This window comes from Camelina sativa, chromosome 13 (assembly GCF_000633955.1).
Source record: "Camelina sativa cultivar DH55 chromosome 13, Cs, whole genome shotgun sequence".
Taxonomy (NCBI): Eukaryota; Viridiplantae; Streptophyta; class Magnoliopsida; order Brassicales; family Brassicaceae; genus Camelina; species Camelina sativa.
Window position 1 is genome coordinate 10,805,372 of NC_025697.1, and position 14,346 is coordinate 10,819,717.

At 30.2% G+C, this 14,346-nt stretch overlaps 2 protein-coding genes across 2 annotated transcripts; one reads left to right on the plus strand and one right to left on the minus strand.

Annotated features, from left to right (window-relative positions):
• LOC104738128 (transcription factor DIVARICATA-like) lies at positions 402–1,876 on the plus strand. Its single transcript, XM_010458356.2, has 2 exons — positions 402–776; positions 1,081–1,876. The coding sequence occupies exons 1-2, from the start codon at positions 451–453 to the stop codon at positions 1,781–1,783; spliced, it is 1,029 nt and encodes a 342-aa protein (XP_010456658.1). The 5' UTR covers positions 402–450; the 3' UTR covers positions 1,784–1,876.
• Positions 2,037–4,365, minus strand: LOC104770726 (bidirectional sugar transporter SWEET12). The gene is made up of 6 exons (XM_010456350.2): positions 4,206–4,365; positions 4,010–4,046; positions 3,623–3,833; positions 3,365–3,526; positions 3,148–3,267; positions 2,037–2,600 (listed from the first exon to the last, which is right to left on the minus strand). The coding sequence occupies exons 1-6, from the start codon at positions 4,255–4,257 to the stop codon at positions 2,313–2,315; spliced, it is 870 nt and encodes a 289-aa protein (XP_010454652.1). The 5' UTR covers positions 4,258–4,365; the 3' UTR covers positions 2,037–2,312.

The following is a 14,346-nucleotide window of genomic DNA, read 5'->3' on the forward strand; positions in this document are numbered from 1 at the left end:
ATGTAGAAATAAAGATTTATTTCTATATGCTGCCCAAAAAATAATATTTATATCATTATATATTATTTTGCAAATATTAAGTAGCAATTGATATTGTTTGCCATCTGTCATATGATATAATTTATTATAAGCACCATATATGGTTAGGGGAAAATAAAATAAGGGAAAAAAGGAAAGAAAAATAATAACAATAATGTGTTTTAATTTATTTTATGAATATAATAATGTTTTTAGACTATAAATAGTATATATAGAACATGTGTAATTTTGATATCTTTCCATCTGTGGTTTTATAGTTTATAGTCTTTACAAGTCTTTCAAAGCTAGTTTGTGGGCTTATAAAACCAAGCTTTACAATTTGAAGTCATCATATCGTTCTAGAGCATTTTTTTTTTTTTTTCTTTAGCCGGAGAGTATTTGGTCTAAAATATTTGAGTTTTTTCATGGAAAATGAATTTGGGATGGAACACTAGTGTTGGTTCATCTTGGAGCAGGGATGATGATATTGCTTTGGAGAGAGCCCTTGCAATTTATGACGATGAAACACAGATTTGTTGGGAAAACATTGCTGCAGTTGTTCCTGGGAAAACTACTGAACAAATTATTGAGCGTTACAATATTTTAGTTCGTGATGTTATGGATATTGAATCTGGACGTGTACCTCTTCCAGATTATGGTGTTCCAGAAGAACCAAATCCCAATGCTAGAGGTAAAGGCAAAGAAAAACTCACGCACAAACGACGAAAGGGAGTTTCTTGGACATCAAATGAACACAGGTTCCTTCTCTTCACTTGTTTTTTTAATGTAACTTTGTATATAGATTGTGTGTTTATTTTGTTCTGATTGCAATATTATGGCATAATCATTTTTTTGTTTGGCCAGTAATTAGGTAACTGAATATAAAACTCAAAATGCTTTGATTTTTTCTCTTTTCGCTAACATAAGATTTCACTTTATTTAATATGTATTATCATTCCATTGTCTTTGATTTGTACCTTTTAAGTTTGATATGAACCAAAATTGTTGAATTTTGACGTTGATTCTCACACTTTTTTTTTTTTTTTCAAATAATGGAAATAGACAATTTCTTATTGGTTTGGATAAGTATGGGAAAGGTGATTGGCTTAGCATTTCTCGTAACTCTGTGAGGACAAGAACACCAACTCAGGTTGCAAGTCATGCTCAAAAATACTTTCAACGTCTGAACTCAAAGAACAAACACAGAAACAGGGCAAGCATTCATGACATAACCGTTGATGAAGAAAACAGAAACATCTCACCAAAACAAGAAGCAATCCGCACATGGCAAAACGGAAACGTCAATCTTGCTTCTACCTCCAACAACCAAGCCATTCAAACCACTTCTCAACCATCACTAGACCTTCCGATGCATGGAAGACCCCACATATGGAATACTCAAGCCATCTCACAGCCATCGCTAAACCTTCCAACATATGGTGCACCCACCATATGGAACGCACAAGCGGCTTTGCCACCACGACCACCACCACCGTGCACCATATGGAACGCACAAGCGGCTTTGCCACCACCACCAGCCAGTATTCCTGTGTATGGAACGACGTTGTCCACCATGAACCAACCAATGGTTGGACCAATGCCCTCACATTTTGGAACAAACATGAACCATTTCGCTCAACCTCACATGACTCCTGGTGTTCAGCATTATCCTCTACCTTCCTATCCGGGTCCTAGTGCACCGATCAACATGGGTTCATCAATCCCATATGGTGACATGACTTATGCAACTAAATCCCAAAGATAGGTTTTTATTTAACCTTCCCTGATTTATGCTTGTTATTTTTATTAAGATATATGTAAGAGCTGAGGGTTACTTAATCCATCTAGTTTGTTTTTCTTTCTTTCCCCATCCATCTTGTTGTTTGGTATGTATTATCTGATGTTATTTCTTGGATCATATTATTATTAGGAATATGTAATATATATATATATATATATATATAATCTATTTCTACTCCATTTAAACATAAATTATTTTATTTTTAAAAACTCATAAATATTTTCAACTTGGAAAATAAGAAATATTTATATCGAACAGATAATATAATTACATTATCCCATAATTAAAAGAAGAAGAGAAAAATTAACTCAGGAAAAATGTTAATTCCCAAGTAATTTAATCCTCAACTTCGCACACTTTTTTTTTGATAAACTCAGAAAACTACGACAGCTGAAACAAGTACACGTGAACGACGGTGACTGGTGGGTATATCAAGAAGGGTACAAAGTCAAATAGTCAACAAATAGGTTTCTTAAAATATTGTAACTTCACTTCATGTAGCTGCTGCTGCAGTGTTTCTAACTAGCCCCTGACCATTTTCAATGTCAGCCTTTCGATCGTTACAGTTACACATGTTTACCGGTCGGACAACTGTGATTGCCGCTGGTTCAGGTGAAGCAATTAGTGTGCCTAGCTTCAGCATATCGATGCTCACTTCATCAGGCAACTTCGCGGTTTCGAGTTCTTTCTCAACCAATTCCGACGGCGTTTTGCAGTATTTGTAAACCACGTAAAGTATCATTTGTAGTGCACCGAGCACAAACCCAATCACGTTAGGGAACTGCGAAGTTGACAGAAAAAAATTATATAAAGGGGAAAATTAAAGATAAAATTTATCAGTGCTCAAAGCAATATACCTACTTTTTTTTTTATATGAACTTTACACTTTATATATATTTTTATTATTAATTTATATTTGAATTTTGAGGTTTTTTACTTCTATTGAACCATCATCCCGATTAAAAATCGTTTTAAACTAAAGTTTTTTCCTAATTAATTATTGTTAGAAACAATATAAAAAAAATTATTACGTGTTATATAGAAGTTTATGTGATATATAGATGTAGATAGAAGTCTTTTGTAAAAGATGTAATCTTTTTAAGGTTTTGTCTTTTTAAAAATATAAAAGAAGGGAGTATCTTTAGTGTTTAGTGGGATTATTAAATGTAAAACGACAATAATACCAAACAAAAGGGTTTTGCTTTTTGTGAAACCATATCCCATCTTTATTTTATGATTAGCTTCACAAGCTCAGGTAGATAGAAACAAAAGCAATCCACTTCATGCAAATAATGATGATCGTGATCATAATGATTATTATGTCTTACCGCAACGTAGATATCTTTAAGAGCAAGACCATAAAGGAGCCATATGACCGCACTGATGGTAAGAGTCAAGGATAAGCTAAACGGCATGTACTCCACACTTTTCGTCTTTATCACCGTTCTCTGTTATTTCATATAAATTTTAATTAGTCAAAATCATATTTTCCATGTTTAGTTAATTATATGTAACAATAGCTAGCTAGAGACTACTACTACTTACGATAATGCTAAGCGGCGCAGCGAAAACGCATACAGAGAATCCGACACAGATTCCTCCAATGATCTTCGCACGTGTGGCTCCTTTAGTCAAGAATTGGCAGAGAAGAAGAATCGCACAGAATCCTCCAACGTTCATTAGCAACAGAAGCTTCACTGTGAGCATCTGCACCAAAAATAATCATTAGATATCGGAACACGTATATCATAATTAAATTATACAATATAATATTCATCATATATATTGTTAATGAACAAATACTCGGGCTTTTTTGGTTGCGAAGGCAACGAAGATGGAGATGTAGATGGTTTCGATGAAGCAACCAAAACAGTTGATGGTGACGAGAAGGAAGACATCTTTCTTCTGAGTAGCATAGTAGAGCCAAAGCGTTGCGCTGAAGAGCGCCACCACGTAAGGAAGAGATTGAAATCCTTCTGTGGTTTTCTTCTTACAAATCCTGTAGAACGTTGGCCTGCATCCATAACCGAATCAATATCTAACTCTTAGTTATATTAAAATTTCGCAATAGGTTTGTATCATATGTTCATTTTAGTACTAGCGAGTTAGATATGGTAACATAAACATATGCGTTGGACATATTTATGAAGAAAACAGAGGTGAGGTAATTAACGATGTAAAAATACTTACACGGGAGAGAGGAAAACAGCAAAGGAAATGACGTTTCCTGAAAATTACACAATTAAAAAAATGAAGATAGTGTTAATAGATATGTATATACCGGTTTTGATATCAGAATCTTGATATAAGTTATGGTGATATATATAATACTATATCAAATTTGAGTATAACTTTAGAGAGAGATGAACTTGATGAGAACTCGTACCGAGCAAGCCGAAAACAAAGGCCCATGTGTTATGAGTGTCGAAGAGAGCCATGAATGTAGCTAAGATCTTTGAAAGGGAGAAGAAAGTTACTTCGAAATAAGAAAGATATCTTAGGTATTTGTAAGTGTTTCTCTTAAATCAAAAGCTAATGGCACGACCTTAGCATTCTGAGGACTTCAAGTATATATAGAGGGGGAGAGGTCTTAAGAAAGATAGGGATGTGTGTGGGAAAGAAAATAAAGATACATGTTTTGCGTGAGTCATAATTATTTTCAATATTTTTTTTTAAAAAAGTGACAATACAATTTGTAAAAGTATTATTGTCTTTGTTGGTGTACTATAAAAATAAAATGCAATTAGAAAAGTATGCACAGAACCAATCCAACACCAAAATAACTTTTTCATAAATAATGCATGTCGATTTCGATTTAGGCCAACTCTTTCTTTAAGGGCTCTATGTCTAGATTCTACCTATTTCACATATACCTATTGACGTGAGTACATTTATCATTTATTAATTTCTATGGTTTATATTTTATATCCTCATTTATCATAAGAATTGGATTAAATGATGAAGTCCTTGCGTAAATTACGTTTCCAAGAAATTTAGACAATTACTTCACGTGACATTGTGCGTAAATATAAATTGCCGTTTTCACTTTTTGCCACTTTTCATCCTAATTTACGTTTCTCAATTTTAAGAAAATATTTTTTTTCTTACTTTATATTTGCCGTTTCTTAATCATTAACATTTGTCTATACCCCCAAGTTTAATAACTTAAAGAGTTTCTGCTTCAAGTTTACTTGAGTTCACATTTATATCATATATCAAACAAAATTAGATAACTAAAAATATTCACGTTTTGTCTTACATTTTAAAGAGGAAAATAAACCGAGCAAATGAGAAATAGACAGCTTAACCAAAATTTGAAACTTGGATAAGATCTTTAGTTTCTTTTTCTGTTTTCTTCTTAAGACTCGGATAAGATTGATATATAGTACAAATTTCAGTTCTTAAGAACTATCAAAAGAAACTAAACCACAGTTATACTTAAATCAAGAAACTAAATCATTCTTGTATATCGAAATGAAGTTATATTATTTTGGCTAGATTGTAAATGCAAGTTTTTTTTAATATAGGCTCCAAAATGAAATAGACAAAAATTGGTCGTGCACACTAGTAACTATAGTAAGTGAAGGTTAGGACCTCAAATATGGTTGTTGTGATTAGGGGACACAAATATCTATTTATGTTCAGTTGACAAGCGTGCTATAAAATTGAAGTAGATCAGTGGTTTTCAAACTCTTCCATTATTTTGTACTCCCTGAAAATTTACTACTATCAATGGGTAAATGTATTGTATTTGGGGCTATTACACTTTCAAGGACGAGATTTTGATAGTAGGTTGAACCGTCTTTCGTAGTTTCAAGCGTTACGTATTAAACAAAAGTAGTAAAAATTACTCAGTTGTCAAGAGTAGATCATTTTTTATGTATAATATACATAATAATGTAGTAGGTGTAAATAAATAAAGAGCTTCATTTTGTTTAAACAAAAATAATGGTGGATTGATTTGGGGATAACCAAACTCCAATAATTCATAACTAATAGGACAAAATAACAATAGCATGAACTGCATTTGCAAAACTTTAGTCTATCTTGGACCTTTTATGGTTATTGAACGTACCCATTTAGGTTAATTAGTAACTTTATAACGCTGTTTCACATGGTTTTCATTTTTCAAAGAGTTCATTCTTTTGGGTGATTTCTTTTTTATAGTAAAAGTTATAAATGAAAAGGACATCGATCGATTCAAATATATAATTTCAAGTACATAATAACGAGAATATTGTTCATCGTCTAGAAAACTCCATATTTGTTTGAACAATGGACTAACTTTTTTGTTTTGTTTTTTGATACTCAGACGGATGATTATGTCTAAAATAATTAACTAACTTATTTTAATATGTGGTTAAAAATATTAATGATATAATTCCTTATATGTTTTGTTAGACTAGCTATGATCCTTTGTGTTAAATTTATCGTTAGCATGTTGCTATATAAAGGATGTGAGCAATGGAAACTCAAACTCGGAACTGTATATATGTTTTGCTGCTCCAAAAAGCTAGAATTAAATTCATGGAATTCGGATTAAACTAGGTTGCACTCGCAAACATGTCGTCACGAACACGTAGAACTGAAATCACCAATAGTCTCTGAAACAAAGTAAGCTTCATTTGATCTTGTTTCGAAATTAAGCGTTATATGTCTTTATCCTCTATTTATATCTATCTTAACATGCTGAATTGTGGCTTTAATTGGATCTTGTTGTTGTTAATTAGAGTTTTTCTTTTCTTATGCAACGATGGTTTGGGAGCTAGAGCTGATTTTTTTAAAAAAGGAGAGAAGAGACCAAACTTTGTAAGTCTAAATCTCAGAGAGCTTGTGATTAGCGGCCAGAGCCGTGGACAAGTAACTGCAAGAAAAAGATAGCCAAGAAGACGCCAACGAGAGAGAACAAGAAAAAAAGCTTTAAAAAGAAAAAGAAAAGCTTAGCAGTTAGCACATATATATTACATATAGAAAGTTTTTTTTTTGGGGGTTACATTACATCTATAAATAGGTTCTTAGTAGAAAAACCATGAATATTATGGTATCGTTATCATAGACCAGTATAGATCCAAACAGTAAACGGTAAACGGTACGTACACTCACGTATTGTACGTACTTCGAAAGACCTCAATTTATTGTTTCAAGTTTCAGCTATAAATAAGAACAACCATATTAAGTATAGTGTTTTGTTTTTCTGTTTATGCTCTGCTTGTCCTAGTTACGTGTGTATCGCAGATCTTTGATAACTTTATATACCTCAGAAAAGTTCAAAATAATTAGAATTTTGTTGTGGTCTTTGCTTTAAGGTAAAAAAGATTTAAATAAAGTGGTCGGTGGGACTATATGGTATACCACCAATAAATATCTAAATGAAAAATATATTTTTGTTTTTCTTTTCTATAATCTAATTAACATTGTAACTATATATAAAATCACTCTTGTTAGAATCAGGAGTTGATACTAATGACGGGATGAAAAAAACTAACATAACATGCATTGATCAGTTATTCAGTTATAAATGCTAAATTCGATTTTAAATCTTAGATATAGTCTGGTTAAATTTGTGAATATGTAGATAGTTTGATACTATATTTATGGCCTTTTTTGTTAGTTTGATTCTGAGATTTTGTTTACGTATATAATTGTTGTCGTTGAAAACGTTTACATAATGGTTTTTTGTCACGACCACTCGTTCGTATTCTTCATTTTTTTTTTGCTATTAATCACCATATTGTGCCTAAATCAATATCTACAAGTATCTGAATCAGACAGTATTGTTCTCTCCACTCTTTAATTAGGAGGAATCTCCCATTATAAATCTATCTAATTCATATTAATGGAAAACACAAATTAATAATAATGGAAATAACTTTTGACCATACAAATATCTACCAAAAAAAAACAATAATAAAAAAAACTCATTAAATAATCAAAAGTTAATTACGTTGTATTATTAGTAAGCTTCAGAATTGTATTTCTATTCAATATATAGTTAAACTCCACTTCCTTAAACACTCACTGTACACAAATATCAAATGTATGATTATAAACTATTGTCGTGGCGACAGAAAACAATTATTTTCACTAATTAATTAGAATTTATAGTTAATAAATTGATTATACTGTATAATTTTCCTGGCCACTACAAGCTTTTCCTAACAGTAATTGACAATAATTTCTCATAAATGCGCCTAAGTAATGTTTCCGTTTAGTGCATCAAGAAAACAAAGCAAAAAAAGGGACCTAAATAATTCGTCTTTAATCTTTTATGAATGACTCATCACCTGATTCAAAGAGTCAAATTTTGTTCGATATCATTAACATATAAATCATTTGTTTTTTCGGCGTCTCCATAGTCCATAGCATATAAAGTTAGTATGTAAAAAAAATCTTATTTCTCTTTACGACAAAATTAAAAAAAAAAATCTTATTTCTCTATGCTCTATCTCATTTACAAGTGGAGCCTATGCATTACTGGCTCCATGGAAGTAAAGATAATCACCACCAAAGCTTGAGTTATTTGATTGACTGGTTCACCACAAAACACCATGGGTTTTAGTACTGTTATATATATTTTTGTAAAGGAAGCTAGCTAGCTAGCTGAGCCTTGTTTCCCTAAATTAGTTCAAACTCCCCCTTGAGATCGATGGATGATCAAAGGCTGGTCTCTAGCTTCGGTCCTGTTCTTAATAATAAAAAAAAAGATATTACAAGTTAACAAACAAATTTTATGTAGTAAAAACATTTTATATAAAAAAAGTATGACTCAATGAATCATTCCGATTCCATTTATCACTGGTTATAGAAAAGACGCCGAAATATGTAATATTTGGATACACCCAAACGAAAACGAAAGATACGTTACAAATATATATATCACATCAACTAGAGAAAATGATATGATTAATTATATATACACGTGGTGTATTCAACTTGCTACGTAAGGCTGTAGCCTGTAGAATTCGAATGGTAGACGAAAATTTGAGAAAGAGATGAAAGAAAAAGAAAAACTAAATAAGAGGTGAGCAAACAACAAAACAAAGCAGAAAGGGGAACTGAAATGTGGTTCTTCTAATATACCAAGTTGCTCTCACTCTTTTTAATATATCCTATCATCTTCTTCTCTATTTTTCTTCGTTTATCTTTTCATTTTCCCTATTATATATAAATGATATAAACATTACATTATATACATCAACTTGCGTTCTGGAAGATTGATATACATAACCAATATTAAGATTAGTTAATTGTTTGGAACGTAAATACATATATTGCATTTGCGTTCATTTGTATTTCATATACTAATATATTATGTTTATATTTATAAACTGTAAACATAAAATGCATATATATAACTTAAATGTTCTGTTTGATATATTTTTTGAAAAATTTAAATTAACTTAATACTATTTTAATTGAAACATGTGTATAAATGCATTGTTCATCAAAATAAACATATATATTTATGCAAAGACAAAAACAAAGTCATTGACGTTTTTTTTTTTTCTACATTTGCCAATTTTTACATAACATGCTGATCACCATTCTGTGCTATGGTGGACCTAGCTAGGTATGCATAATGCAAATATCTATTTCCAAATCTTTAAAATATCTATATCTATAAATGTTGATATTATACTATAACTTCTATTCAGAAGGCAGGTTAAAAGAGAAAATTTTCATTTGTATCATTGTCGAGTCTCGAGTGATAAAAAAATTAAAAACTAATACATGTATAAAAACGTACGTTATCATGTATACGTTCTGTTATTGTTATGATGGTGATTTTATATATATATATATATATATATATATATATATATCTTTAGAACCAAATAAATAATTTGTACTAAATTTAATACAATGCCATAACGAAAACAATTTTCAGTATGATTATTAATCTATTGTGTCCAGATTTTACAGTTCTAGTTAATGTCAACTGTCTTCTATAGTATTATATAATGTCAATATTATAAACTATTCATAAGCTATGCTACAACGTGTCTTTGGTTTTAAACAATGTGCATGTCTTTGTCAGTGTAGCCGCGCCTAAATGTGTTTAATCGCCAAATATATATATTTTCTTATACACATGTGTTTGTAAGTTGTAACTTTGTACCTCTCATCTTCACTACGACTTTTGTTTGTCATCAAAATTTAAATACATCTAAATAAGACAGTGTGCATCCCGCGTTCCTCTAATCTGCTTTTTGACGTGAAGAATCAGCCAAAGGAAGAACCTTAAAACTCATTGGCCAAGGGGAAAGAAAGATTCATTTTATTTCACAGAGTCCAACACCTTTAAACATTATTTTCAGTTTTTCATATAACAGTTATTTACATTCACATCGACAACAGATTTTTATTATTATAACCATATATATTTTTCATCTTTAAATAGTATATTTTTTATCAGACCAATGATTCAAAAAGAGAAAGGTGGTGTGTAGGAGAAATCTCCATCTATATCGAGTGATATGATGACGAAATAGGGTAATTGCATGCTTTATATTCCAAACTTTTTGGCAAATCATGGCTAACCATGTCCATCGTGAATCGTGACGTGGGATTATGTTCCATGCAAATATCATATATTTATAAGATAATATATATTTTCTTTTCTTTAAAAAAAAACATGCATGAAGATAACGAGTACGTCGGCTTTATCAAGAGGCCCTATATGGCTATATAAAAAGAGAAAGATGTAAAAGATAGATTGACGAGGATAGGAGATGATAGGTCGAATTTATTATTTCCACTAGATAAATATCAAGATTTTTTTTTTTTTTTTGAAATAATCTTTAAAAATTTCTAGTCTATGAAAAAGTTTTGGATGATTAAAAAGTTCATGTTTCTTCTTTTAATTTATGAATTTGAATGTGACTACAAAATAGGAACGAATGTATGATTGTAAATTATATATAGTTCGACGTAGCTAAGGATAAATGGTCCTATTTATTTTCTTTTTAAAAATGGCATTGACAGAATTTAATTAGGATCATGACTTGCTAGGGCTAATATTGCATTAATCACCAATCAAGAAGTGTGACAAGAATATTTGTGAAGCAAGGAGGGGGGTGTCATGGATACAACGATTTATGTGAGTATGTGACTCTAAGTCTCTAATAAAGATACACATCTCGGGATCAATAAGTAACGTCAACAAAACCTACATAATTTGTTTCGTACGTTTTTTATCGATGCAGTTATTTGAAATCATAAGTAAAATCGCCAGTTCAAGTGAATTGATCTGATCTATATAGCCACAAAAAAAAGTAATTGTTATCGCTTTGATATATAGTAAAGATTGAATTTGTGTTGCTTAATTAGTTGTCCACTAGATTATATAAGTAAGCAACTAAATAATACGAATATGCAACCGAACCTAACTAACATTTACGTCAGTTAATATATGTACGTAGCCAAACTATTGGGGGACAGATAAAAAGGTTTTAATACACATCATGTTGCTGCATGCACCAGAAATAAAAACAAAGACATTTTAAAAGCTAACTGATCACGTCGAATCATTCATCGTCAGTATACATAAATAATCTCTTTATGCTACTGTAATTCAAGCCATGCAGGAGTTTTCTATAACCATACTATTGTAATTAATTTTAGTAAGTTTATCTGATAGAAAATAGACCCAAAATTGGTTTGTACCTTTTTCTACCCAGCTATAACGTTAATTTTTAATGTTGTAAAAAAAACCATCTATTGTTGCCTTGTTGGCACATATTGCATATATCGTTGGAAACTTGACGAGAAACTTTTTCCCACAATCGATTATGCAAAGAAACTTAACCATTTTTTTGGCTAAACCCTAAACCAATTATGACGTCTATCAGAGTATCACACTACAAAGAATTTAGGGTAACACATAAGAATTACGTGTTCATTTATCAATTGATTTGAATTAAAAATTTATGAAACTTATATCTAAATTTCTGATTTTAAGTAGTAATATTGCTCGAATAAAATTTGTTGTCCGTCCTAGCGGAATTTGGTTTGAAATAAACTATAACCATTATTTCGAAAAACTTTATTCAAAATCTCATATTAAATTTTTTTTTTAAGTTAAAATAATATGTAAAATACATGAATATAATCAGTTCAGTAGCGATTAATTAATTGATCTGTTTAGACAGTGATCCTTAATAACATATACAGTATACATAATACACTTGTTAGTAATTTTCAGCTCCAACGTTGTTAGTATATTAGTTGCATTAAACAGAATTGCCTCCCAATCTAAAATTCGCCAACTTCGTGCACACCTTTGGATTGTGTTTGTATGCGTTAAGTTTCCCGGCCAAAAGAGAAATTTAGCCAAAAAAAATGGTTTCAAATCAAACTATTTTCGATTCTGTACCCTTATTTTTTTTGTTGATAATCAAAAATATTTTAAGAAAATCAGGAGATAAGATTAAGTGATACACATGTAACGTGGCGAATTTTTCATTTAAAAAAAAAAAATTATATGTGGAGTGATATATCTCTAATTATTGAAGGCTTTATTGGACAATATGTGAGTGATGATTCCACTCCCATGTAAAGGAGAACGAGATAATATCAATATTTTGTTTTTGTTTTCTCTTTCTCTTTTCACTTTTCTTTATTCTATAATTAAGTTGCTTCTCTTTTTTTTTCTTCTAACACTATGAACAATGATGCTGGTCTTCCCCAGAATCTGATAGAACACTTGGCAACTTGTGTAGTTGTATACTTGCATTTTTTTTTCTTTTTCTTATATTTAGGAATTTTCAAATTTCAAATTGTGCAATAATGCCAATACACTCTCAACTATATTATCCTAGCTAATTGTTTTTAAAAGTGTATATCTTATATATATATATATATATATTTGCTTTCTACTCTTTAAGGCTTTAATAATTAAATGTTTGTTTATTCTTTTTTTTTTGGTAGGCAATGTTTGTTTATTCTTTTGACAGATTAACACTAGTTTCTATTATGTAAAAATAATAATATTCTCATTATTTCTGTAATTAGAAAAGTATTTAATAACATAATTATGAAAATATATTTTCCAGCAAAATACGAATATATGAATAGATACATGAAATATATTGTATATACACACGATATGTAAGGAAATTAATTTTTTACTTTTATCATTAGTAACTTGATTAACTTATATGTATGTTCGTTATGAGGCACTATCCTTTACTATTAGCAGGCTATTATTTACATATTCTCATTATACCATATCCTCTTGCAGTTGACTGGATCATAGTTCGCTTCGATTCGGCTTCTTGTGTTATTTCCTCTTCATCTTTTTTTTTTTGGGTATGATCGTGTAATGATTTATTAAATAAGAAGCCGTACTGGCGTACTCGGTTAATTAAACCAAAGAATATGTGATTGGTTTGTGTGTATAGACACACATATATCATATATGATATAAATATATATATATATTGAACTCTCCATTATCATCGTGCCTTGTACAAATCCGACTGAATTTGAAAATATATATGAATTAAGTATGAAGATATCTTCATCCATGATAAGGCAAAATGTTTGAGCATGGTTCCATCCTTTGGATTTTAGTATAGAGTTGGCCGGCATGCCCTCTTCTTTACAAAAAGTTATATTATTATGTTGCTAATTAATAATGTTCATCTGCTCACACTATATTATTAGATATCTATACTCACATAACTATATGATAATGAAATTATGTGATATGGCATGTATATATTAAAACATTTTAATAAATTCATTAAAGATCTAATCTTTTTCACGAAAAGCATTTTTTAAGATTTATGCCTTTCGAGGTATATGGACGTATTTTAAAGAAGGTTTATCTATGACTTAATTTTATTGTATTATGAAAATTAATTAATTAGTTAACTGTATTCGATTCGAATCAATACTTTTCTAAACCGGATCAAAACTGAAAATCAAACCATTTTTTTTCTACTTGCTTTAGTCTCTTGCAGGTTTGCAAATTTGATTGGTTCATGCAAAGATGAAAAATACAAATCGAATTAATATACAAATTGGTTATATGAAATATCAAAACTAAAAGTCATATATTGTAACAAAATCGAAATTTGAGAAGGAAGTATTGATGATTTTTCTTTTGTGTTCTCTTAGTTGGTTCATGCATCAGAAAAACATTTTTGGTTACCAAAAACGAACTTGACATTGTATGTTATCGGAGTGATGTAACATAAGTTATATGTAACCCATCTTTTGATAAAGAAGACTCTTTAGGTGTCAACAATGACATATCCTAATTCTTAGAAATCCTTATTTGGTTTCTATAAGGAAATTTATATGTTTCTTTCTTCAACAGTCATTTTCTCATCTACTCCTTGATGCAATAATCACATGGAAAAACAGTTAGTAAAAGGGATGTAAAGAAGAATTTCTAAAACTTGATGCATAAAAATCAAAGTCTCAAGAAAATAGTAGTTTTATTCTAAAAGAAAACTCAATAAAATACCATAACAGATTAACAGCCAATAGATATGATTCTTTTGTCAAATGAAGCATCT